The sequence below is a fragment of the Phoca vitulina genome, unplaced genomic scaffold (assembly GCF_004348235.1).
Source record: "Phoca vitulina isolate PV1807 unplaced genomic scaffold, GSC_HSeal_1.0 scaffold40, whole genome shotgun sequence".
NCBI lineage: Eukaryota > Metazoa > Chordata > Mammalia > Carnivora > Phocidae > Phoca > Phoca vitulina.
Genome location: NW_022589743.1, coordinates 24,445,362 through 24,467,345, shown reverse-complemented (window position 1 = coordinate 24,467,345; position 21,984 = coordinate 24,445,362). Strand labels below are relative to the sequence as shown.

The 21,984-nt window shown below is 58.9% G+C and overlaps 2 protein-coding genes across 5 annotated transcripts in view; one reads left to right on the top strand and one right to left on the bottom strand.

Annotated features, from left to right (window-relative positions):
• The window catches only part of SMG6 (SMG6 nonsense mediated mRNA decay factor), a 230,580-nt gene extending 215,587 nt beyond the window's left edge, over window positions 1-14,993 (top strand). For all 3 annotated transcript variants that reach the window (XM_032429307.1, XM_032429306.1, XM_032429308.1), the window contains 4 exons: window positions 6,217-6,370; window positions 9,422-9,633; window positions 9,939-10,020; window positions 13,187-14,993. In XM_032429307.1, coding sequence (XP_032285198.1) covers window positions 6,217-6,370; window positions 9,422-9,633; window positions 9,939-10,020; window positions 13,187-13,317 — 579 coding nt within the window. In that variant the 3' untranslated portion in view covers window positions 13,318-14,993. The remainder of the gene's footprint in view (window positions 1-6,216; window positions 6,371-9,421; window positions 9,634-9,938; window positions 10,021-13,186) is intronic.
• A 946-nt stretch (window positions 14,994-15,939) lies between these two features.
• HIC1 (HIC ZBTB transcriptional repressor 1) lies at window positions 15,940-19,929 on the bottom strand. Of its 2 annotated transcripts, none has more exons than XM_032428976.1 (2): window positions 19,712-19,929; window positions 15,940-18,195 (listed from the first exon to the last, which is right to left on the bottom strand). In XM_032428976.1, the coding sequence occupies exon 2, from the start codon at window positions 18,173-18,175 to the stop codon at window positions 16,019-16,021; it is 2,157 nt and encodes a 718-aa protein (XP_032284867.1). In that variant the 5' UTR covers window positions 18,176-18,195; window positions 19,712-19,929; the 3' UTR covers window positions 15,940-16,018. The 2 variants fall into 2 exon arrangements, with proteins under 2 accessions (XP_032284867.1, XP_032284866.1); XM_032428975.1 differs by lacking the exon at window positions 19,712-19,929 and adding an exon at window positions 18,553-18,749.
• Window positions 19,930-21,984: the final 2,055 nt, after the last annotated feature.

The following is a 21,984-nucleotide window of genomic DNA, read 5'->3' as shown; positions in this document are numbered from 1 at the left end:
AGGGGTGTGGGCAGCTCTCAGGCCTGTGCAGCTGGAGCCACGGCACCCAGGCAAGTCCCTGAGTACTGGGGGGCCAAGTCCGCCCACCTGGGGCTTTGAGGCCACACTCTCTGGCTCAGCCCAGGCTTTGCCTGTTATCTGAGACACCTCTTGGTATTAGGTCGGTTCTGCCCACCTCGATGCTTTCTGACCGAGTCCTTTTCATTCCCATTGCCATTCTTGGGGGCTGTCCAGAGACCAGAGCGCAGGGTACCTGGTTTGTCTGGGAAATTGGTCAGAGGTGTCTCAGTCCTAATCAGGCCCCTCAGGCAAAGCAGTCACTGAAAATCCGCCTCTAGGCATGAGGCGTGGCTTCTTGGCACCTCATCTTTGCCCTGTGAATCCCCCGCCTCCTCTCTGCCTCCACGAGGCTTTGCTGTGATTTGTGCTGCTGTCGGGCGGGGTCGGGTTTCCTGAGCAGTTGCAAACATCCCACCTGAAACATAACAGGCTCTTCCTCTGGCCACAGCTATTGTTTCCCTCGGCATTATGGCCACAGTCTTGCTCTGTAGCCAGCAGTGACATGTGTTCTGAAAATAGCTTGGCTCCCCTGTCCCCTTCCCGCCCACCCACCCTCCTGAAGATGCAGTCACTCCTTTGTGGTGGCCCCAGGAGTTTCACTCTAAATATAGCTGCAGCCCATTCACACTGCCACCCAGCTGGGGGAGGGTGGTGCTGTGGAACAATGGGGCACACACAGAGCCCCCCACACCTGTATGGAAGCTAGCGGAAGGCAGACACTCAGCCCTGGCTCCTAGCTGTCGGAGGCAGGGTGGGAGCCGGTGCACTACCAGGCCAGGGGCACGTTCACGCCGGGGCAGGAAAGCACATCAGCCTGCAGAGCTGGGCAGCCGCCCGCCCTGCTCTTGCGGTTCCAGAGCCCATTCCAGCTTCTCTGCAAACTATGGTGCTGGGCCTCCAGTTTGCTCCAGCAGCATCCACAAGGTTCTGTCCTCCTACAGAATGGTCAGGCTGTTGGCTGGACCACCCTTAGGCTAGCACTGCTTAGAGCAAGCTCGGAGGTGTCATGCTAGCCCTGCCACTCCCTCTCCATCAGGAAAGGGTACACTTCTTGGGCATTCTCACAGTAAGAGTGAGCAGATAAAATTCAATCAGATTATCTTTTTTTTTAAATTTTTTTTATTTTTTATTTTTTTAAGATTTTATTTATTTATTTGAGAGAGGGAATGAGATAGAGCATGAGAGAGGGGAGGGTCAGAGGGAGAAGCAGACTCCCTGCTGAGCAGGGAGCCTGATGCGGGACTCTATCCTGGGACTCCAGGATCATGACCTGAGCCGAAGGCAGTCGCTTAACCAACTGAGCCACCCAGGCGCCCTCTTTTTTTTTTTTTAAGATTTTATTTGTCAGAGAGAGAGAGAGCACAAGCAGGGGGAGCGGAAGGCAGAAGGAGAGGGAGAAGCAGGCTCCCTGCTGAGCAAGGAGCCCCGATGTGGGACTCCATCCCAGGACCCTGGGATCATGACCTGAGCTGAAGGCAGACGCTTAACCGACTGAGCCACCCAGGCGTCCCAATCAGATTGTCTTGAAAATGCCCTCCAACTCTGAGATTCTGTGATTTGAGTTCATTGAGCTCCTACAATATATCAAACCCTATGCTAGGTATTATCAAAGAAACTACAAGGAAAGAAGGCCATTCTCCTTACAGCCTAGTTTAAAAATAAAATCAGTCCTCATAAAATGATAAGTAGCAAGCAAGTCATCCTAATTGTAACTTTTAAAAAGAAAGCCAGTATACATACATTAAGGTCTGTGTTACTGACTGAAAATCCAGAGGAGGGATCCTAAGCAGAAAGTTTCCCATGAGCGCCCACCCTACTAAATGCAGAGGCCTACCATGCCATCCCAAGGGCGGCAGACAGCGCTGCCTGCTCTCTGTAGCACGTGCAGCATCTGCTCCCTTTGCTTTCTGTGGCTCGAGAAGGAACTGCCTGTCTGCACTTTTGGTGGTTATCTCACCAACTCTTCCTATTTTTTTATTTCATTTCCATTTTTCATTTAAAAAAACAAAAATAAACCTATGTCATTAAAGAAAAAAAAAACAGTAAGTATCATGAGTCCTACAGAAATCAGTAGTCCTCTCTGTCACCCCTCCCCATCTCCCACTTTGCCCACAAGTGGTTTCCCCAGAAGTCTCCCCCCGCCCCCCGCATCTATAGAAGGTGACCCATGGAGCTGGGCAGGAGGAAAGAAAAGTGACACCTGTGAAATTAATGATATGTGGCTCAGGCATTTTCTAGATACTTTCCCATACAGAGTGAGCACAGAAGTTTGCTGTGGTACAGAACTTCTCATTTCTGGTGAAGACATGGCTGTGGCCAGAGAGGCCCAGGGATAAATGACTCCATCAGCCAAGAGAGAGGAGGAAGCAGCCCCGCTCCCTGTGGAGCCCTGAGCAGAAGGAAGACCTAAGAAGGCCTTCTCTTGATGTGGCTCTGCTTCATGATATGGGTTCTTCAAGTTCCACAGCTCCTGTGTGAGCTAATTGTGTTACCTTTTTTTTTTTTTTTTAAGATTTTATTTATTCATTTGAGACACAGAGATACAGAGAGAGAGAGAGCATGAGCAGGGGGAGAGGCAGAGGGAGAGGGAGAAGCACGCTCCCCACTGAGCCAGGAGCCCGATGCGGGACTCGATCCCAGGACCCTGGGATCATGACCTGAGCTGAAGGCAGACGCTCAACCATCTGAGCCACCCAGGCACCCTAATTGTGTTGCCTTTTATTTGTAATTCTCGGTGTCTCAGTTTTTAGTGGGTCAGCATCCTCAGATCATCCCCACTGTCTAGAAGGAACTTAACCTGTGAAAGAGCCCTTCTCCCAAGCCTGTCAGCTTCCTCATTAGATGTTATTGTGGATTATCTCTTTCCCAGTTTCCCACCGGCTTGCTCAAAGATGCTGTCATACTTCAGAGAAAGTTGGTTACTTAGCACCTTCCCGAAACAGAATTGAGTTCTTTTTTCCTTGCACACTTGATGACAACTTGGTCCTTATTCCCACTGATCTGATTCAAAGCATCCATGCTTTCTTTGGGTTCTCAGTTCATTCTCCAAGGACCACTGTGGCCCAGTCTTAGCTGCAGCAAGGAGGGTTCCTGTGGAACTCTCCTTCCGGGTCAGCACACTTGACTCCAGGCCAGGGCCAGTCTGTCTGAATCACAGCATTCCAGTGGAGCCCCCCCTTACCCCCACCAGAGGCTTCTGCAGCTTTTTACTCATACAAACAAAAATAAATCTCACTACCGGCCTCTGAACTCCGCAGTGGCTTGCTTCCCCCGTCTCCCCAAGCGTCCCATGGCTGTGAGTAGGGACTTGGCACTCTCCCCACCGACATCACTTTTTCACTCCCTGCGCATCCTGTGTCCTTCTCTCACCGTGCGACCCAGAGATCGGAATGGGACGTGACGGCCGGCACAGGCGCCGTGCACAGCTGCCAGGAATCTGACGGGTAAAATCTGGAAAAGTTGGGAGGGCAAATGCTAAATGCGCGCGTGCGCGCGCGCACACACACACATACACACACAGCACCACTCAGAGAGGGCCGGAAACACAGACACCCACAGAAGAGGGCCTGCGGACTCCCGATCCCTCCTTGGTCTGCCATTCTTTTGAAGGGGACTGGGCCAGTCTCATGACCCAGGTATGACACCCCCCCCCAGGCCCACAGGTACCCCAGGAGAAGGGGGAGCAGCTTCATGTAACCTCCTGAGGCTCATGAGGGCATGTGGGGAACAGGAAGCAGTTGTGTGGTGACTCACTAGGCAGAGCCAGGTTAAGGGAAGTTGTCTGCGGGCGTCCCTGGGACCGGATGATGGCAGCACAGCTCCAACCACCCTCATACAGCTTGACCCCACCCCACCCCTGGGGAACCAACGAGGCTGCCACCTCCCTAAGAGGCTGTGGCCTTTGTTCACCTTTCTGGCCCTGAGCCATAGCTCAGAGAACTCAGACGGTTAGAGCTTCCCTGTGCCCTGCTCCTAGGTGCTTCTCCCCGCCGCCACCCTGCCTGCAGAACACACAGGCGGGCTGTCAGCCCCCAGCCTCCCTTGGCCACCTGGCTTCAAGGCCAGCTCTCTCAAGGTGGGATGGTACAAGGTCCGAGGAGCTCATTCTTGTTCATGCAGCCATTTCCTCTTTAGAGTCAAACCAGAGCTGGGCTATCATTTCTGGAGGCAGGAAAACTAAAATGTGAAGAGTCGCAGTGGGGCGGAGGCAGAGATCTAGTGCTCGCTTAGGACCCTGAGCCCCTGCCCTCTCGCAGTCTGTTGTGTTCCTTCTCACGCAGAGAGACAAAGATTTGGGTGCCTATGATACTAAGAAAAATGTTGCTGGCAGTGGAAAAGCTGCGTAGAGACCAGCAAGGCCGGGGGTAGTGAGCAAGAGGAAGGCTGCTGCTCTCCTGTGAGGAGAAAGGGCAGAGGCCCCGTCCTTACAGAATGCCCGAGCTGCTGAACAAGGTTATATGTCAGTTATGTCTTAAGAAAAAATAAATTGTTTTAAAAATGCCCCAAGCCGAGTTGAGTGGAATGCGTGTCATTCTGTAGCTGACAGCCCCACGGGGAGGGACTGTGACCGAGTCCCCCGGGAAGATGGCCAGCAGCAGGGGTACTTTCCCCTGATGAGGTGAGAGCAGTAGGAAGACTGCGCAGAATGGGCCTCTGGGCTGCATTTCTCATGCCTGCCAGGGGCCTGTGGCCTGTGCCTTCCACCAGCTGTGGTGGCAGTGGCAGCAGCGACTTAGTCATAGGAAGAGGTCCCCAGTAGGTCACAGAGAAGCCACCCCCAGCATTCGGAGGTATGCCCTTTCAGTTTTACTGTCGTTGCCAGCGAAACCGGAGCGCCTCCCTCACTGACTGTTAGTGGCCAGCCCGGCACTGTGGGACCCGTCTCAGTTGGCACGCACATCTTCTCCCCTGCCCTGAGCCTGTGTCTCTGTCCTTACAAGTTGGTGTGTGGCAGATTATGAGGTGGGTGCCAGGTTTGTGCTGGTGCCCTCCTCCTGCCCTGTGCACGGGGAGCACACTGGGCAGATGCCAGCAGATCATTCTGCTTCTTGGCTGTGGTCCCCACAAGAGGAAGCAGCACAACAGCAACCATGTTCTGTAGTGACCGACGTGCCCAGAGCCTATCTCAGAGGGCCTCTGGCACTCAGGGCTCTGTCAGACTTGGGAAAGTCGGGCTTTCACAGATGTGCATGGAGCTGCCCTGAAGGAGGTGAACACCCATCAGACAGGGCCTCGGCCACGTGCTTTTCAAGGTGTGGTGTGCAGACCACTCACTGGGGCTGTGTCACATGCTTTTTCAGGGATGCACAGGAGACACTTTGGCTGCTTTTTTTTTTTTTTTATGGAAGGATAGCTTGCACGAGTAAACTTGATACCGTGGTTATCGTTGCTTAAGAAGTGGCTAAGCCAAAAAAAGTGAGTTGGCTTAAAGTCCATTTAATGAAAAACATCAAGTAACTGATGGTATAGATTGTACAGAACTGTGGCAAAGGAGCACAAGTAGAACACGAAGACTCACGTTTAGGAAACACTCTGCTGCAGGGTGGGTGGTGGCGGTTCTCATCAGCCTGGGTGTTGCTCTTTGCAAGCATGTGAGTTGGGTCCAAATCCATCACACCTCATGGACTCCTGCTGCTGTGGTGTTAATAATTCGTTGTCAGCATCACTGTTTTTGTATAGCCTTTGAGTGTAACCTTTTTTTTTTTTTAATCTAACTACACAGTCAAGTAAACTGAAATAAATGATACATGTATAAAGTGTTTGCACTAAGCCGTACCCCTGTCTTTGCTGTCTAGATAATGTGTGCAAAACCACTTTCATATCCAAGGAAACTGACTCTCCCTTGTTGACTTTTATCCCAGGGTCTTACTTTCAGAAACCTGTTATTTTTAATACCATCAGGGTCCTCTCTGTCCTAGGCAGGGTTTTAGTCACACCCCATTCCTCAGGCCATTTAGTCCATGTTGATTTTTATTGCAGTACTTTGCCCAGCCCTTGGGTCGGGGGGTCCCTCGGGTCTGACAGGGGCTGGCTGTCCCTCTGAAGGGGGAAGAGTTTCAGGGGGCAGGATGCTGACACACTGTGAAGTCAGGGCCCTGGCTCATCCACCCGCTTGCCTACTCACTCTGGCTCACTCACCGTTCTGTGTCCCTGTAGGCTGTCCTGGAGGACCAGAGTCAGATGAGGCAGATGGAGCTCGAGATCAGACCCTTGTTCCTTGTACCAGACACCAACGGCTTCATTGACCACCTGGCCAGTCTGGCACGGCTGCTGGAGAGCAGGAGGTACATCCTGGTGGTACCCCTCATCGGTGAGTCAGGCCAGAGCAGCCCTGCACACGTGCTGCGGCCCCCTCCCCACGCACGCCCCACGGCCCCAGGGCCAGGCAGCCAGAGAGCCCTGCTATGTGTGTATGGCAGGATCTGCAGGCAAGTAGGGTCTGTGTGGGGCAAGGAAAATTGTTTAATAATCAGAGCAGTTCGAATTATTATGGCTGATCCATGGCTTAAACTGCTTGAGCAAATGGACTCCTGTGTCCCAGCAACCCGAGGCTGCATGAGCCCAGCCCTTGTTTTTATCCTTATAAAGCTTGCAGTAAAACAGCAAAGCTGGTTCCCGTTATTGGTAAACACTCAGCCCTGGCAGATAACGGCAGTGCTGCTGGGTGGTCTGGCAGGGAGGCTGGGAGGATTTTGAAGTGGTTAGATGCCTTTGGTCTGATTGTCTTGTAGCTTTTCATGATCATTCTGTTGGTTCGAGGTAGCATTCTTCTGGCCAGTGTCACCCTAAGGCCAGGCTGACGGAAACCCTCCAGAGCAAGCCCTTGGCTCATGCCTGTGGATTCCTGCCACTTGGGCCCTTACCACTGTCTGGTCACTGATGCTGGTGCAGGGTCAGCATCTCAGGACCCAGCTAGCTTGCTTCCACCCTCAGGCCAGAAGAGCCCAGCTGGGCTGTCTCCAAGGGACTGTCTAGGCACTGTCTTAGTTCTTGGAGCTCTGCGGTGGGTCAGCCTGAGGATGGGCTTTGGGCTCTGGGCTCCTAATATAATTGATACAGCTAATATAGCTGATGGCTATCCTGTGGAGGGAGAGAGGGTCTAGGAGGTGATTGGCTTTTCAGTGTCCCCTTCTCAGCAGCCACTTGGCGCAAGTTCGGGATCCTTGTCCTCTGGAAAAGCTGCCAGACTGGCAGTCTGCCTGCCAAGCCACCTCTGACATCCATGCCAAGATGTTCCATTGGGCCTCCCCTCCTAGTCCCAAGTGTCTTAGTGCCAGATGAGGGTGGAAACAAAGGGCAGGAAACATCCGCCCCTGCAGAGGCTATAGAACCCTGGGGGGTTGTGGGAAACACGTTAGCACCACCTGAGAATGTTGGCACTGAAGCAGCCCTCGTCCCGCCTCCACCCTCCCTGTCTTCCTTCCCCCTCCCCATGTGGCCTGGCCAGAACCTCTTAAACCCAGGCCTCTGGACCTAAGGAAAGGCTTTCTGTTCTTCAGAAGTAGAGCAGCAAGACTGTCAGGTTGTTCCAGCTTCCCCTCTTCCCTCACTGCATCCTGGGGTAGGGTAGCTACCAGGATAGTGTGTCCCCGTGCTTTCCTACCCCAGGAGATTTTTAGGGGAAAGAGAGTAAGTGGTTGCTTTTGCTAATGGTCAGGAAATGGTATAACTGAGAGAGGTTGCTGACGTCCAGGGAGTTCCCTAAGACTGGGAAGGGGCCTCAGACACCATCCCAGGCTAGCAAGGTTCTTGGTCCCCAGCACTTATTGTGCCCCTACTGTGTGCCCGGCCTCCCTATTCCTGGGGGATCCAGGGAAAGGTAGAACTGCAAGCCCTTGGCCTCGATAGCTTGTGGTTTAATAGGGAAAGCCAGATCTGGTGGGGAGGGAGCAAATACATGCACAAACCCCCAGGAAAGGACACAGGTAGAATAAATAGATTCCTCCCCCGCCCTCCCCCCCCCCCCCCCCCCCCCCGGGGGGGGGGAAAAGCACCCCCCCCCCAGAAAAACCCAGCCTCTTTGCACCTTGGGGGGGGAGGGGGGGTGGGGCCCTCGACTCTCAGGGTCTTTGCAGGAGACTCCTGTTCAGCGAGGCTCCCTCCGTGCATTCCCGCTCTGTGTCCAGAGCACAAAGGGTTAAGCCGACAGCCTTCCCTGCTTGTTTCTTGTGCTCTTTAACCTGCTCCTGCTCCTTAGGCCTGACCCTAGCATCAAGAAGCCCCGCCTGGTGCAGAAGCACAAACAAGCTTCCCCTTTGAAGCCTGTTTAGTTTGGAAGCAGGAAAGGAGATTTTGGGATGGAATACCAGTTTTTCGTGTTTGATGTTCTGTTTGCTGTACCATACACCCATCCACCACTACTTCCCAGCCTCAACCATACATTGTGTGGACATGCAGCAGCCTCAGGTTGCTGAAAGCATGGAGTGTGTGTGTGTGTGTGTGTGTGTGTGTGTGTGTGTGTGTGTGTTCCCACATGGGCCCTTTCCAGTGTGTGTGTGTGTGTGTTCCCACATGGGCCCTTTCCAGAAAGCGTCTCTGAATACCCAGACAGTGAGTGCCAGGCTCACCATGGAACAGCATGCTCATGCCGACTCCCCGAGCCATGAATCACTGCACTGAGGAGAGGCCTCAGACCCCAAACTCTCCCGGAGCCCCCAAGGAGTGCATATTTCCCACTTGACCTCAGGCTTTTGGCTGGAATTTTGGAAAGAATCTTCACCAGAAAATGAAGCCGTGTCCCAGACACATAGGCAGGCAGACACACACACACACACACACACACACACACACATACACACAAACACGTGCAGTATCAGAGGAGTAGATGTGCCAAGGGCATGGTTTGAAGGATACCAGGGTCCTTGCAAGTAAGGCTGTGACTGTTGCTTCCCACTTGGTGACCTCCCTGCACTCTACCAGGGGATGGGACATAGAACTTTGCCCCTTGTGAACTGCTGTGGTTGGGGATCCAGACTGATGAGGGGAAGTGCCTCTTGTCCTTTAGTGGCTACCCTTGTCTCTCCTGAGAGGCCCTTTCAATTTAATCCTGTAACTGAGGAATGTGATAGTAGAAGGGCCAGGTTTCTTCCTCTGAATACAGCAGCTCCAGAAAAATCCCTGTAGGTTCCTTCTAGGAGGAGGGTGGGGCCCAGGGGAAGAGGGAGAAAGATAGAGCTCTGTGGAAAGTCTGGGACACTTCTTGCCCCCTAAGTTCCTCTAGTGTCATTGGAAGACTCCTGTGGGGCAAGATGGAGTCTGTGGTCTGGGAAGGGGCTGGCTGGGAAAGTGAGCCTAAGGTAAAGGCATACATCATTGCTGGTTGCTGAGGCTGATGATACCTTGTGGGACTGTGTCTCATCAGTGATCAATGAACTGGACGGCCTGGCCAAGGGGCAGGAGACAGACCACCGGGCTGGGGGCTATGCCCGTGTGGTGCAGGAAAAGGCCCGGAAGTCCATTGAGTTCCTCGAGCGGCGATTTGAGAGTCGGGACTCTTGCCTACGGGCCCTGACCAGCCGTGGCAATGAGCTCGAATCCATCGCCTTCCGCAGTGAAGACATCACTGGCCAACTGGTAAGACCTGCGGCAGAAAGGGAGAGCCCATAGGCAGCCTCAGAACAGGGTCTCCAGGAGCTCAGGCACCTCAGGCGGCCCAGGCAGCTGAGGGGGGGCGGCCACCACCCAGGCCCAGGAGGGGCAGTTCTTCATACCCTAGATCACTCTTGTCACAGTCGCACCCCACCAAGCAGGACCAGAACATGTATGGGAGGGACTCTGGGATGTGATCCTCCCCAGGACCCCAGACGCAAGAGTATACCTGTGCCTCCGAATGGCGCCCCCTCCTGCCCAGCAGCACTTCTCACACTTTCTTCCTCCAGGGTAACAACGATGACCTGATCCTCTCCTGTTGCCTCCACTACTGCAAAGACAAGGCTAAGGACTTCATGCCCACCAACAAAGGTACAGCTTTGCCTCTGCCTCAGGATCATCCATCCCCCCCACCCCCCCACCCCCACCTTCCCATCTTCCCATCCTCAGCCTTTCCCCAGGAAGGGGCTCGGGAGTTGGATGCAAGTCTGAGGCCAGCCTTCTGGAAATCCCACCTCACTGTCACAGCTCCCCCACTCCCAGGTGGACCCTGGGCCAACTAGGGGTGGACCTAGCCCTGAAAGCCAGGCTCTAGGCAGTGAGCTTTCCCGCTCGGCATGCATCCGTTTCCTTTCTTGGGTCCTCCGTGAGTCTTCTGACAGCAAGAATGTCTTTATGATTCAGTACAGCTTATTCTGGCCATGGTCTCCTGAACCCAGCCCTCTGCAGCTCTGAGAGGGCAGTCCCCACTGGTCCCTAGGGCCCACCTCCCTTTTCTTGGCCATGCTCAGCCTCTCAGTTCATCCCTGAATGTTTACCCTCTATCTGGCCGGTAGTGGAGGTCCTTCCCCAGCGAGTAGTGGGCCTTTTCTTCCTGTCTCTGTGTCATATGCTGTGGCACTTTGGGGGCAGTTGACAGCTTGAGGACTGAGCCCTCAGCCCAATTTTCAAGGCCTTTTTGGTGGCCAGTCGTCCCATCTTTGAGCCAAAGGCCCACCCTGGGACTCTTCCAGGTACTTCAGCACCTCATCCTCAATCCAGAATGTTTTCCTACACAGCCCCTCAGAGTCAGCAAGGCTCAGGTATTTTCTGCTCCCGGCTCCCAGGAGTCTGACATTTCTTCCTAGGACGTCCTCGCTCCATGTCATCTACAGATGTGGGCATTCTTACCGCTTGGTTTCTGTCTGTGTATAGGTGACTACATCTTGTCATTTTCTTCTGGTGGTTGTTGCCCAGCTCTCTTCCCTGCTGCTCAGTTTCCTCGCCCTGGCTTCCAGGCTGGTCAGGAGATGGTCTTCTCTCCTACTGCTCCCGCCACCCATGTCACTGCACCAGGGGCTGAGAATGAGCCCAGAAGTGCTGTTCTTCAGAGGGGTCCTGCCACCTGGCTTGCACGTTCTGTCCCTCAGGGACAGACCTGGAGCAGTGAAGTGGTAGAAAGGAGCCCTGGCTGAGCCAAACAGAGGAGCGTGGGCTCTGCTCCCAGGCAGCTTCCTAGAGGGGCACCTTCTGAGGGAGAGGTAGGCGGCATTGCAGAAGGCCTTGTTGGGAAGTATGGTTCAGATACTGCTACGGCCCCACCCAGCCTCAGAGCTGTTTCTTTCTTAGCAGAGACACATTTTGGCTTTGGCCTTACTAGTCTCCCCACCCCCCCACTTCACCCCAAACAGCCTGCAGGAACCCATTGCCATCCTGGGGACCGCCCCTATCACAATTACATCAGCAACGGCTAGTGTAATCAAACCCCATTTGTCAGTGTGAATTCTTAGCAGATTAACTTGTCAGATACACAGAGAAACCGTCACTAAATGTTTATGTGTAAACGATGTTGAATTTTAAAATCATGTGGATTATGGCGGATGGGGCCTGACAAGATGACAGTCTCTGGTTTCTAACAAAGTGAAGTTACCAGTGTCAAAACAGAGGATGTTTATTGTTAAAAATGTCTGAAAGTATCCACAGAAACCCCTGCAGACCCCTGCCAGCAATGCCGGGCCTTAGTTGACTATCCTAAGGCCTGGGACTCTCTTGTTCTGAGCCCCAGGACAGGAGTGGCGGGGCTGCGTCGAGCAGCCAGCTGGGAAGCTCAGAAAGCACAGCCCGGCACCACCCACGCCTAAGGGGCCAGGCCCAGGCCATGGAGCCATCTGAGAGCATCCTCTCTGCTCATGTGGCCTCCCTCTCCCCATCTGCCCACCGTCTGCCCACCGCAGCCCTCACCTCCCACCCCTTCTCCTTCCGCCTGGCCCCTTCTCCCACCAGCGTCAGCCTCACGAGCCTCTCCCTCCCTCTTCCCCCAAACTCCTCCCAGGCTGACAGCCAGTTCTCAGCCTCCCTGCCTGGAGCTGGCAAGCCTGAAACTGCTCAGGTCCAGACCTGGACATTTGCAATTGCCCAGCCCCGCCAGCCCCCCGCAGTCAGTAAGCCCCGCAGGACATTTCCTGTGCCTCACTGTCTGCCGGACCTCCGTCAGGAAATACCCAGCCCTGGACTGAGGGGTGGGCCTGCCACTGAGCGGCCTGACCAGGGCTGGGGATGTCACTTGCGTGGGGACATGGCCCTGGCTTAAATTCTCCCCAGTACATTAAAAGGTTAGGGAATTAGGAGAAGCAGTGGAAGACATCTTGCTAAGAGGTCATCTAAAAAGAACAAAGGCTGCTGGTGCCGATATAGAAAGAGCTTGAAGATATATAAAATTTGAATAAAGTAAATACGGCTAGTATGATTGTAATGTTGTTGGAAAAAAAGCTTATGTAACAAGGATATATACTTGCACATGTGCATTAAAAAATCCAGAAGCACGCATAGATCTAGCCCTGGGGAACAAGACAGAGACACACGAAGGGAGAAACTAGGAGGATGGCTTTGGCTTTTCCTTTCCTTTGTCCTCTTCTGTATTGTTAGAGGTTCTCACCATTTACATCGCTTACTTTCATGTAATAGAGGAAATCATTTGGCTCTCACTCAGGGCCACCTTGGCACGGCCCTGCCAGGGACCCTTGCCCTCCTCTCCTCAGAGCTCCCTTGAACTAACCCCTCTCCTCACCTCTGGGAGCCTGGATTCACTTTGGATTCCATCTTGAGCTTTCTACCTCTTGATACCTAAAGCATTGACCTCCTAGCCTCGGAGGGAGAGGATGTACAGGAAGAGAGGAGTACCTGTGAGCCCAAGACCAGCCATGCAGTCCGAAGGAGCAGAAGAAAAGGGGCTTCCTCTACTCCCCTCAGTTCAGCGCCCCGGGAGAGGGGTCTGTGGAGGCTTAGTGGCTTGGGCAGGTCTCTGGACACGAGGCAGCTCCATCCCGGGCTGGAGGCAGGGGTCTGAAGCAGAAGGCCAGCCCTGGCCCAGCACGGTCCTCTCTAAGCCAGTAGGGGAGGGGTACCCTCGCTGAGTGCGTGAGGGAAAGACTTGTAGAAGGGCCAAGAAATGGCTGGCGCTGACCCTTCCCGGGCCACATTCCCCTCGGAAGGAGGAGAGGCAGCCCGTGCCTCTGCCCCCTGCCCTCAGTGAAGTCCCTCTGCTCTCTTACGTCTACAGAGGAGCCGATCCGGCTGCTGCGGGAGGTGGTGCTCTTGACAGATGACCGCAACCTGCGCGTGAAGGCACTGACGAGGAACGTGCCTGTGCGAGACATCCCGGCCTTCCTCGCGTGGGCCCAGGTGGGCTGAGGGGGCCGCACCGGGGCCCACCCCCGTCATGGAACCATTCCTGAGAGGCCACCAGGCGCCCAGTGTAGCACCGGCGATGCCCACGTGCCTGAGCCACCAATCCACCCAGACAATAAACCATCCTCTTCCAACCCACGCTGTGGCCGTGCTGTGGGGGAGCTGCTCCTCACAGAGCCCCTCCTGAGGGTCGGGCGGAAGCTGCTGGGACCCTCCTGGGCTGCCAAGATTTAGCAGGGCGGTGGCTGGCTGCAGTGACAGCAGGTGGGTGAGCCAGATAGGCCGCCCACGGTCTCAGCCTTTCTCCCTCCCTCTGTCTAGTTCAAGGGCTCGCGGAAGGCCTTCTCAGCCCAGGGACTCGGCCACTTTCTCAGTTGGAGACAGGGCAGGGGGTTGCATTTCCATCAGGTGCAGGTGAAATGATCTTCAGAACCGCTGTGCTTCTCATGAATGTGTCCCGAGAGGCTTTGGTCATGCCATGAAGAGAATGTGCAGGGTGTGTCTGAGGCCTGGATTCCCTGATGGACCCCAGTTGGCTTCTGGACACCATGTCCCGAATAGCAGCCCTAGGCCCCACCTTTTCTACCCCCTACCCCAAACACATATCCATCCTGCTGCTCTTCTTCCTGCCCTTCTCATTCTGGGTCCATTACACTTTGCCCCTCGTTCCCCCTTGGATGGTCATGGGTCTAGAGGGAAGGGACATCTGGTCTCAGACTCCTGCTTCCTGGGTGGCCTTTGCCTTCTCCTCTCCCTCATTGGCCTTCCTTTTGCTCTAGTTCCCATTTCACGAAATTTCTTCAGACTCTTCTCAGTTCCCCCCTCCTCTCTCCTCCCTCTCTCCCTCCTGAACCATCTCCTTGGCCTCCTTCCCTTTCTAGTTAGTCCCTCTTACCTCCCCAATCCCCTCAAATTCTCCACCTCAGGTCCTTGCCATGGGGGTTCCCAATCTGAATCGTCCTCCTCTGGTACCTCCTCTGGTACCTCTTCCTTCTCTGTGCCAGGAACCTAATAAAGCTTTCCTGCCCTGACCCTCTTTCTCAGACCCCTTGTGCTCTGAGAAACTTCCAGGCTCCTGCAGACCAGCCTGAGGGTAGGGTGGGCCAGTGCCTGAGAGGGGCATCGCCTAGCCTGGAGTGTACACTGTTTCTAGCTTTGCCCTAGAAGAACTTGACACGGGGGCCTTTTGGCCTTTGAGGTTTTTGTTGCCTCTTTAGCTGGCACCTGTGTCCAGAGCCTCCCTTGAGGGGCTTCCTACTGGGAATGGGTTCTCCCAACCCGGGGACAGGGATGAAAGGAACTTGGAGGAAGACAGGACTTTGAGGAGGAGCCAGGAGTCAATTTTGATGGGACCAGAGAGGGAATCCCCCAGAGCTCCCCTTCTGGACTGTACAGGCTTCCTAGAGGATGGGAGCAAAGCGCTACGCTCCCTGAGGCCCAAGATTATACCAGGAGGAGGGGGTACTGTGCAGGAGAGCCACCAGTGGTTTGGGGGTATGAGTCCCCCAAGGGCCTCAGAAGACTGGCTCTTTGGGGTACAGGGTCCCGGTCTCTTCTTTGAGATCCTCTCCCCTGGATGAAGGCCAATGACTGGGTGGGTGGGAGACCCATCTCTCCTTTCTGTCCCATTTGCAGCACTGGTTTTGTTTCCTTAATAAATTTTTAGTTACGAACATGCCTGACCTCTTTGCCCATCTGTCTCTGGGGCTGGGGAGGGAAGAAGGTCCAAGCCTCTCTCTGCACTTGTATGAGGGAGCCATGTCTGGCCCCTCCACCCACCCAGGTCCTTGTACAGGGCGGAAGAGAGCAGCGGGGTCCAGGGTCCTTGGTTACTGCTTTATTGCTGTTTGGTTTCGAGTATAGAAAATGGAAGCGGCTCTGGAAGAGCCTGTGTACAAGGTAGGAAATATACAAACGGGGAGGAGGGAGCTAAAGAGACCACGTTCCAGCCCAGCCCAGCCTGGGCTCGGGGTGGGGGGCCGCCCGGGGCGCATGCAATAAATATGGTCCGGGGCCCCAGGGAAGGGAGGGATGGGGAGGACACCGCGGGAGTGGGAGACCGGTAGGCCAGGGCTGCCTCAGCCCTCTGACTCCAGAGGGAGGGAAGGGTTGGCCCTGGGGCTAGTGCCACTTGTGCAAAATGAGGAACTTCACATTATCAGTCCCGGGGCGGGCGGGAGCGGGGGGCGGGGGGCCCTCCGGCCGGCTCAGTCCCCTCCCCGCTCCCCAACTCTGCCCGACGCTCCGACCCCAGCGGGGAGATTCACAGTGAGAATGGGTGTGGTCGCAAGGGCCGGAGGTAGGGCTGGGAGCGCCCCAACAGTGACACCCCTCCCTCCAAGAGCAGCACGGAGCCGGGGGGGGGAGGGGGCCAACGAACCACAGGAAGAGGCGGAGAAGGGCCGGGGGTCTCCTTTGGTCAAAGCTGATATCAAAAATATAAATCTCCCTTCCCCCATCCCACCCCCGTCCCGGGGTTTCACCCTCACCCCCACCCCCGGGCTAAGGCACAAAGCAGTGAGGCCAGGTGGGGCCGCCGCCACTGCGGCGACGCTGCCGGGGCTGCTACAGTCGTCCGGGCGCGGTGTGCCTGCTCGCGGCGGCCGCCGTCGTTCCCCGGCGGGGGGAGGGGGGGTACGGGGAGGAGGGCGGGCACGGGCCGGGGTCACGCGGCGGCGACGAAGGCGGGCCGGCAAGAGGCGCTCTAGGTGGGGGAAAAACGGTCGATGGTCCGGCCGTCGGGTCCGGCGGCCAGGTGCGCTCCCTGGCTCAGCACCTCGGCCGCCTTGTCCGGGCTGAGGCCCAGCTCGGCGGTGAACTTGGCCAGCGGGTAGAGGCTCTCGAGCGCCACCTTGGGGTCGTGCAGGAAGTGCGTGGTCTGCGCCAGCAGCTCGGCCGCCGCTGCCTTGTCCTGCTGCTTCAGGCTCAGCTGTTCAGCCGTGAGGCGGGCCACAGCAAAGACACCCTCGGGGAAGTCGAGCTTGCCCTTGCCGTCGGGGCCGGGGACGCCGGGCAACCCCCCCAGGCCGGCCAGCGCTCCGGCTGCGCCTGCCGCGCCACCCACGGCGTGCATCTTCATGTGGCTGATGAGGTTGCGTTGCTGGGCGAACTTGCCGCCGCACACCTGGCACTCGTAGGGCTTCTCGCCCGAGTGGATGCGCATGTGCTCGGTGAGGCGGTACTGGCGCGTGAAGCGCATGCCGCACGCGTCGCACGCGAAGGGCTTGAGGCCCAGGTGGCTGCGCATGTGGCGCGTCATGGTCCCGCGCTGCGTGAACTTCTTCCCGCAGATGGTGCAAGGATAGGGTCGGGTCAGCCAGTGCGTCTTCTCGTGCTGTCGCAGCGTGGCCGGGTCCTTGTAGCTTTTGTCGCACGACGCGCAGCGGTACGGCCGCAGCAGCTCGCCCAGGCCGCCCGGAGCCCCAGCGACCTTGTCCCCACTGCCTCCAAAAGGGGGCCCCAAGCCGGCGGCCCCCGCAGCTACCTCAGCCGCCTCGGCCCTGCCGTACAGCGCCTCCTCCTCCTCCACGTGAGCTTCCACGTGCGCATTCAGCTGCTCCGAGCTGGGGAAGCCCTTGCCGCACGGGATGCACACGTACAGGTTGTCACCGAAGCTCTCGGGCTCGCCGTAAGCCAGGTGCGGGCATGGGTAGCCCTCGAGGTGGCCGCCGGGCGGGCTGGGGTCCTCGCTGCTGCCCGTCTCCTCGCTGCTGCTCTTATAGTCGTCGCCGTCGCCGCCCGCGCCTGGCCCGTCCAGGCCGCCGTGGTAGCGCGGCGGCGCCAGGCCTAGAGCGGGCACCCCGGGCGAGGCGGCCGGGTCTCCGCCGCGCTCCTCGCAGCGCTCGCTGGGGGAGCCGCGCTCCCGGCCCAGCTCGTCGCCGTAACTGCCCAGGCCTGGCTCGTGCTTCATCCAGCGGTAGAGGAGGCTGGGCCCGTCGGGGCGGCCCGGGGGCTCGGGTCCCGGGCTGCCGCCGCCGCCGCCGCCGCCGCCGCCACGGAACGGGTCCGGAGGCGGTACGGCCTCCTCCAGCTTCTGGAAAGGCAGCGGCGGCAGCGGCGGCAGGGGGAGCGGGGGCTCCTTGTAGGCTGCGGGGCCGGCACTGGGAGGGCTGTCTGGGCGCGGGGGCAGTTCGCGCTCGCCCGGCGGCCGCTCGGGAGGCGCGGAGCCCGGCGGGCTTTTCTTGGACAGGTCCAGGCCGCAGAGCGGGGAGCAGCGGCGCTCCGGGGCGCAGAGTGCGGAGGCCGGGCCGGGGCCCGAGGCGTACAGCTCCGCGCAGTGCGTGTTCACCGCGGCCTCGGGGCCCGCGGACGGCTCGCCGGCGGGCGGCGGCGGGGGCCCGGCCGGGGACGAGTAGCAGGCCTGGATGACGGGCGTGGCGGCCCGAAGGCCCCGGCCAGGCCTCCCGTAGGGAGCGTAGCCGCCGCCGCCGCCGCCGCCGCCCCGCAGGTGGCAGTACTTGCCGTGGCGCTTGAGGCGCTTCTTGCACAGCGCCACGAGGTCGGGGATCTGCAGGTAGCTGGCGGCGGCCAGCACGGCGCCCAGGCTCGGCTCGGCCCCCGGAGCCACGGCCGCGGCCGCCGCCGCCTCTGCGCCATCAGCCAGGCGGCCGGTGTAGATGAAGTCCAGCACCAGGCGGAACACAGCCGGGCTCACCATGTCATGGTCCAGGTTGAGCAGGTTGTCATGCACCACCAGGGACTTGAGGTAGGCGCTGCTGGCCGCCAGCACGTTCTTGTGCGCGCGGAAGAGGGCGTTCTGCACCACGATGATCACGTCGCACAAGAAGCCCTTGGTGCGCTGGTTGTTGAGCTGCAGCAGCAGCTGCCTCGAGTGGCCCGGCGCCTCCATCGTGTCCAGCATCGTCTGCCCAGCACACTCTCCTGCAGGGATACACAGCAGCCGGGTCAGCGCCTCACCCAGCCCTGGCCGCCTCTATCCAGCTGGGCGCTTCTCCCCCCGCCCCCCCCAACTTCCCCTTCCCCCTTGCCCTCAGCCAGGCAGGGGCATCGAGCACCGCGGCCTGGGCACTGGCAGCGGGGCGGCGGCGGCCTCCGGGTGTGCAAGCCTGGGCCGGGGGCCTGGACCCAGAAGAAGGGCGTCCGAGCGTGGCTGCTGGAGACGAGGCCAGGCCGGCCTGCACGGCCCAGGCCCGGGTGCCACTGGGCACACAGGCTGGGCTCTGGGGACTTCCGAGGAGAAAACTGTTTGGGGGAAGTGACCCCTTCAGAGACAGTTACCGGATTTGAGGAAAATGTCCGCTTCAGGAAAAGTCATTCAGGGCCCAGAAGTTTGCCCGACTGGGATATAAGGGAGCCGAGTAAAAAAAAACCAAAAACAAAAAAAACAACAACAACAAAGCGCCTCCCGCCTCGGGAGAAGTTGCCCCAGCTGGGGGAAGTGATCCAGTGGAGGGGAGCGCTGTGCCCGCCGTGGCGCCGCCCTGCCCGGGGGCTGTCAGGCCCTCAGATGGGGCCGAGGCGCGGCCGCGGCGCGGGGAGCGGAGGCAGAAGCTGCCGTGGCGGGCAGAGCACGAAGGCCGGCCCCGGCGCGGGGAGGGCGTTATATCGGGGCAGGAGGCTGAGGCAGGAAGCAGGTGGGGGGGGAGGGGGGAGCCACGCAGCTCCCAGGGGAGGGAGGGGGGCAGCGCCCCGGGCGGGCACGGCGCACAGCCGGCTGCGGCCCTGACCCCGGCCTGCGCCCCACCCGCGTCCCGGCCCCGGCCGTCGGCCTCGGCTCTGCATTCGCGGGCCCCGGCGCCTCCCGCCCCAGCTCCCTTCGGCCCCCTCTGCAACGGGAACTCCGCCGCCCCAAACTTGGGGAAAAGTTTCCCAACTTCAGACAGGCCGGGGAGAAGCGCGCCAGCCCCAGGCCCTCGACTCCCAGCTTTTCCTCTCGGCCCCCAATTTTCGGCAGCCAGGCGGCCCTGGAGCCTGAGCCGAGCCCTGAGGTCCCCTGCCGGCTCGTCCGCCCGCCCACCCTGTTCCCGGCCTGGCCCGCAGGGCCTCGCGGCCCGTTACCTGCGGCCGCAACGCGACCCGGCTTCCCTCCCCGTGGCGGTGGCAGCTCCTAGCCGGCGCCCCACCCGCCCCGCTGCCAGGCGCCGAGCTGTGCCAGGGCAGCGCCCCTGCCAGCCCCGCCCGCCAGCTCCCCTTCCCTTCCCTTCGCCTCTCCGGCCCATGTGCGGGCAGAGCCGGCCCCGGGCCGCTGACCCCGCCGTGAACCCGGCGCTGAGCAGCGGCCCGGCGGTCCTGAGTCCTCTAGGGGACGACACCCGGAGTCCTGAACGCCAGCCGCGTTGGGGCGCCCGCGCCGGAGGATGCGCCCGAGGCGGCCAACGCGTAAGGACCGGGCTGTCCGGGTCCCCTGTCCCTCCCGGTCCCGAGCCTCAGGACCCACCTGGGGGGCATGTCGGAAGCCCCGGGCCCGGCTGCCGGCGGATCCAGGGGGGGACGTGGCTGCGCTGCGCTGCCCTCCGCCCGCCGGGCCCCCGGTCGGTCTGTCCTGCTGGTCCGTCCTCCCCGCGTCCTGGTCGCGTCTCAGCCCCGCCGCGCTTTCCGCACACTCTTATCTGGAGCGGCCCGGGCCGGCACGCGCTGCTGCAGCTATGGCGCCACCTCGCGGCCGTGCAGGGCTTTGCGCGGCACCGCCGCGACCTCCCTCGCGCGCACCTGGGTTGGGCTGGAGGCTCACAGATGCGGAGCTGGACCCGGGAAAGGGGTCTGTTCACAGGGCCACCCTCCCAGATGTGCCCACGTAAGGACCCAGGCCCCGAAACTTCGAGCCCCACAAACTCTGGGGTTTTGAGCTCAACGTTCCCATGTACATATTTCTAGATTCTCACAATTGCCTCAGTTTGGAGAAGTCCTGCCCGCAAGGGGGGTGGGGGACCCTGGGGACAAGTAGATGGGGGGGAGGGAGATTACGGAAGTCGTGAGAGAGAAGAAGGTAGACAAGATCTTGGGGGGCGACTCCTTAGACATTCCTGGATGGGACTGTCCGTTTGTACCCACCCCACCCCCAACACACCCACCTTCACTCAGCCACATGGGTTTACGTATGCACGGAATAAACCCATTTGCACCCAGACCCTCTCCAGGCACTGACACCTGCGGGCGCGCATGTTGGCGCAAACACACATCTGCCCCCTTCTAGAAGTTCGAGTCCTGGCTCTCTGGGATACTCCGGAGGCTGTCACGTAGGGCCCTCCATGAGCCTGGGCAGGGCCGTTACCCAATATCAGCCTGCCCTGAACTTAGAGGTCTCTGGAGGGACCCCAGGGCATTCGACTGGGGATGGCTGGACAGCGCCTCCTGGGGATCCCGCAGAAGGAACCCCAGCCCCCAGATTGCCCGTGTGAGCCATTTTGAGGGACCTGCTTGCTCGACCTCGTCTCCAACACACCAACCCGGAACGTGGCCGCAGGGACTGCAGCCCGGGATCCCCCGGCAAGGTTCTGCATCCCACGTGAAGGCCCGGTTCTTGCAGGTGACGCCCCTTCTGGGAGGGAGGGGACCCCGCACTGGCGCGGGCACTCCGGAAGTGGCCCCCTGCGGCTCCGCAGCTGCATCGGGCCTGTAGTGAGTGCCGGGTCTCCGCGGCCCACGCTGTGCCTCCTCCCCGCACCTCCTGACCCCTGCCCACACGTCGGGGGGGTGGGAGTGGGTCCCCGAGAACGCCTGCAGCTTCTGATTGGCTGCGCCTTCCTCAGCCGTCGCGCGCGAGAGGCTGGGGCGCAGAGTTACCATAGTAACCGATGAGGTTCGCGCAGATCGCGTCTCTCTAAGGCCTTGGAGAGCTTAGCAACCGCGCGGGGCTGCTGGGCGGGTGGGGGCCGCGCTCGCCGCCCCTCGCGCGGTCCTCCACCCCTACACCCCCGCCAGAGGTAGTAGCTGAGTCACTCATTGAGGGGCCGCCAGCGCGGCCACGCGCGGTCCCTGACAGACGCTAAGGTCTCGGGCGCCCCCCAGAGGCTCTCTTTCCTCCGCAGACATCTTCATGGCCTCGGGGCCATCCGTTGGCTCTTGGTCCCCACCGGTCCTTCTGACTCTCACCGCGTCCTGACCCTGTCCTCACCCTGTTTCTACTCCGTGTTCTGGATCCATTTTATCCCAGTCCTCTCCTCCGTCTACCCACGGTCTCCTCACTAGGGTTGCGGTGAGCTTCCAAGAACGAAAACGGTGGGTTCCGGGGCTGCCAGCCTCTAGGGGAGATGGACCACGACATCTTGGCCGAGGGGTGGATGTGTTGTGCGCTGAAGCGGAAAAAGGTGTATGGAGTGCTGGAGAAAGGCGGGAAGGCTCCTCGGAAGAAGAGCTCTTAGAACTGGGCTTTGATGGATGAATAAGAGTTCTTCCCCCACACAGAAAAGCAGTCCTGGAGAAGAGAACCACAGGGACAAAGGCTGGAGGCAAAAGAAAAAGAGGTGGTGGGCGGGGGGAGGGGGAAGACTCCAGGAGGCTAGATTCCAAAGGTTGTACAGGACCTCTCCGACTGCGTTTCTGCTGGAATCTTTTATCCTCTTGATGGGACCAGATCCTAGCCCCACAAGGAGCCCCTCAACCCAGTTTCACTTTTGTGCAGTGTCCACTGTGCCCACTTTGTTTTTCGTCAACACTCTCCCCAAATCCCTACTCCCTGAATTAACTCACTGCCCCCATCCCTCCCCTCAG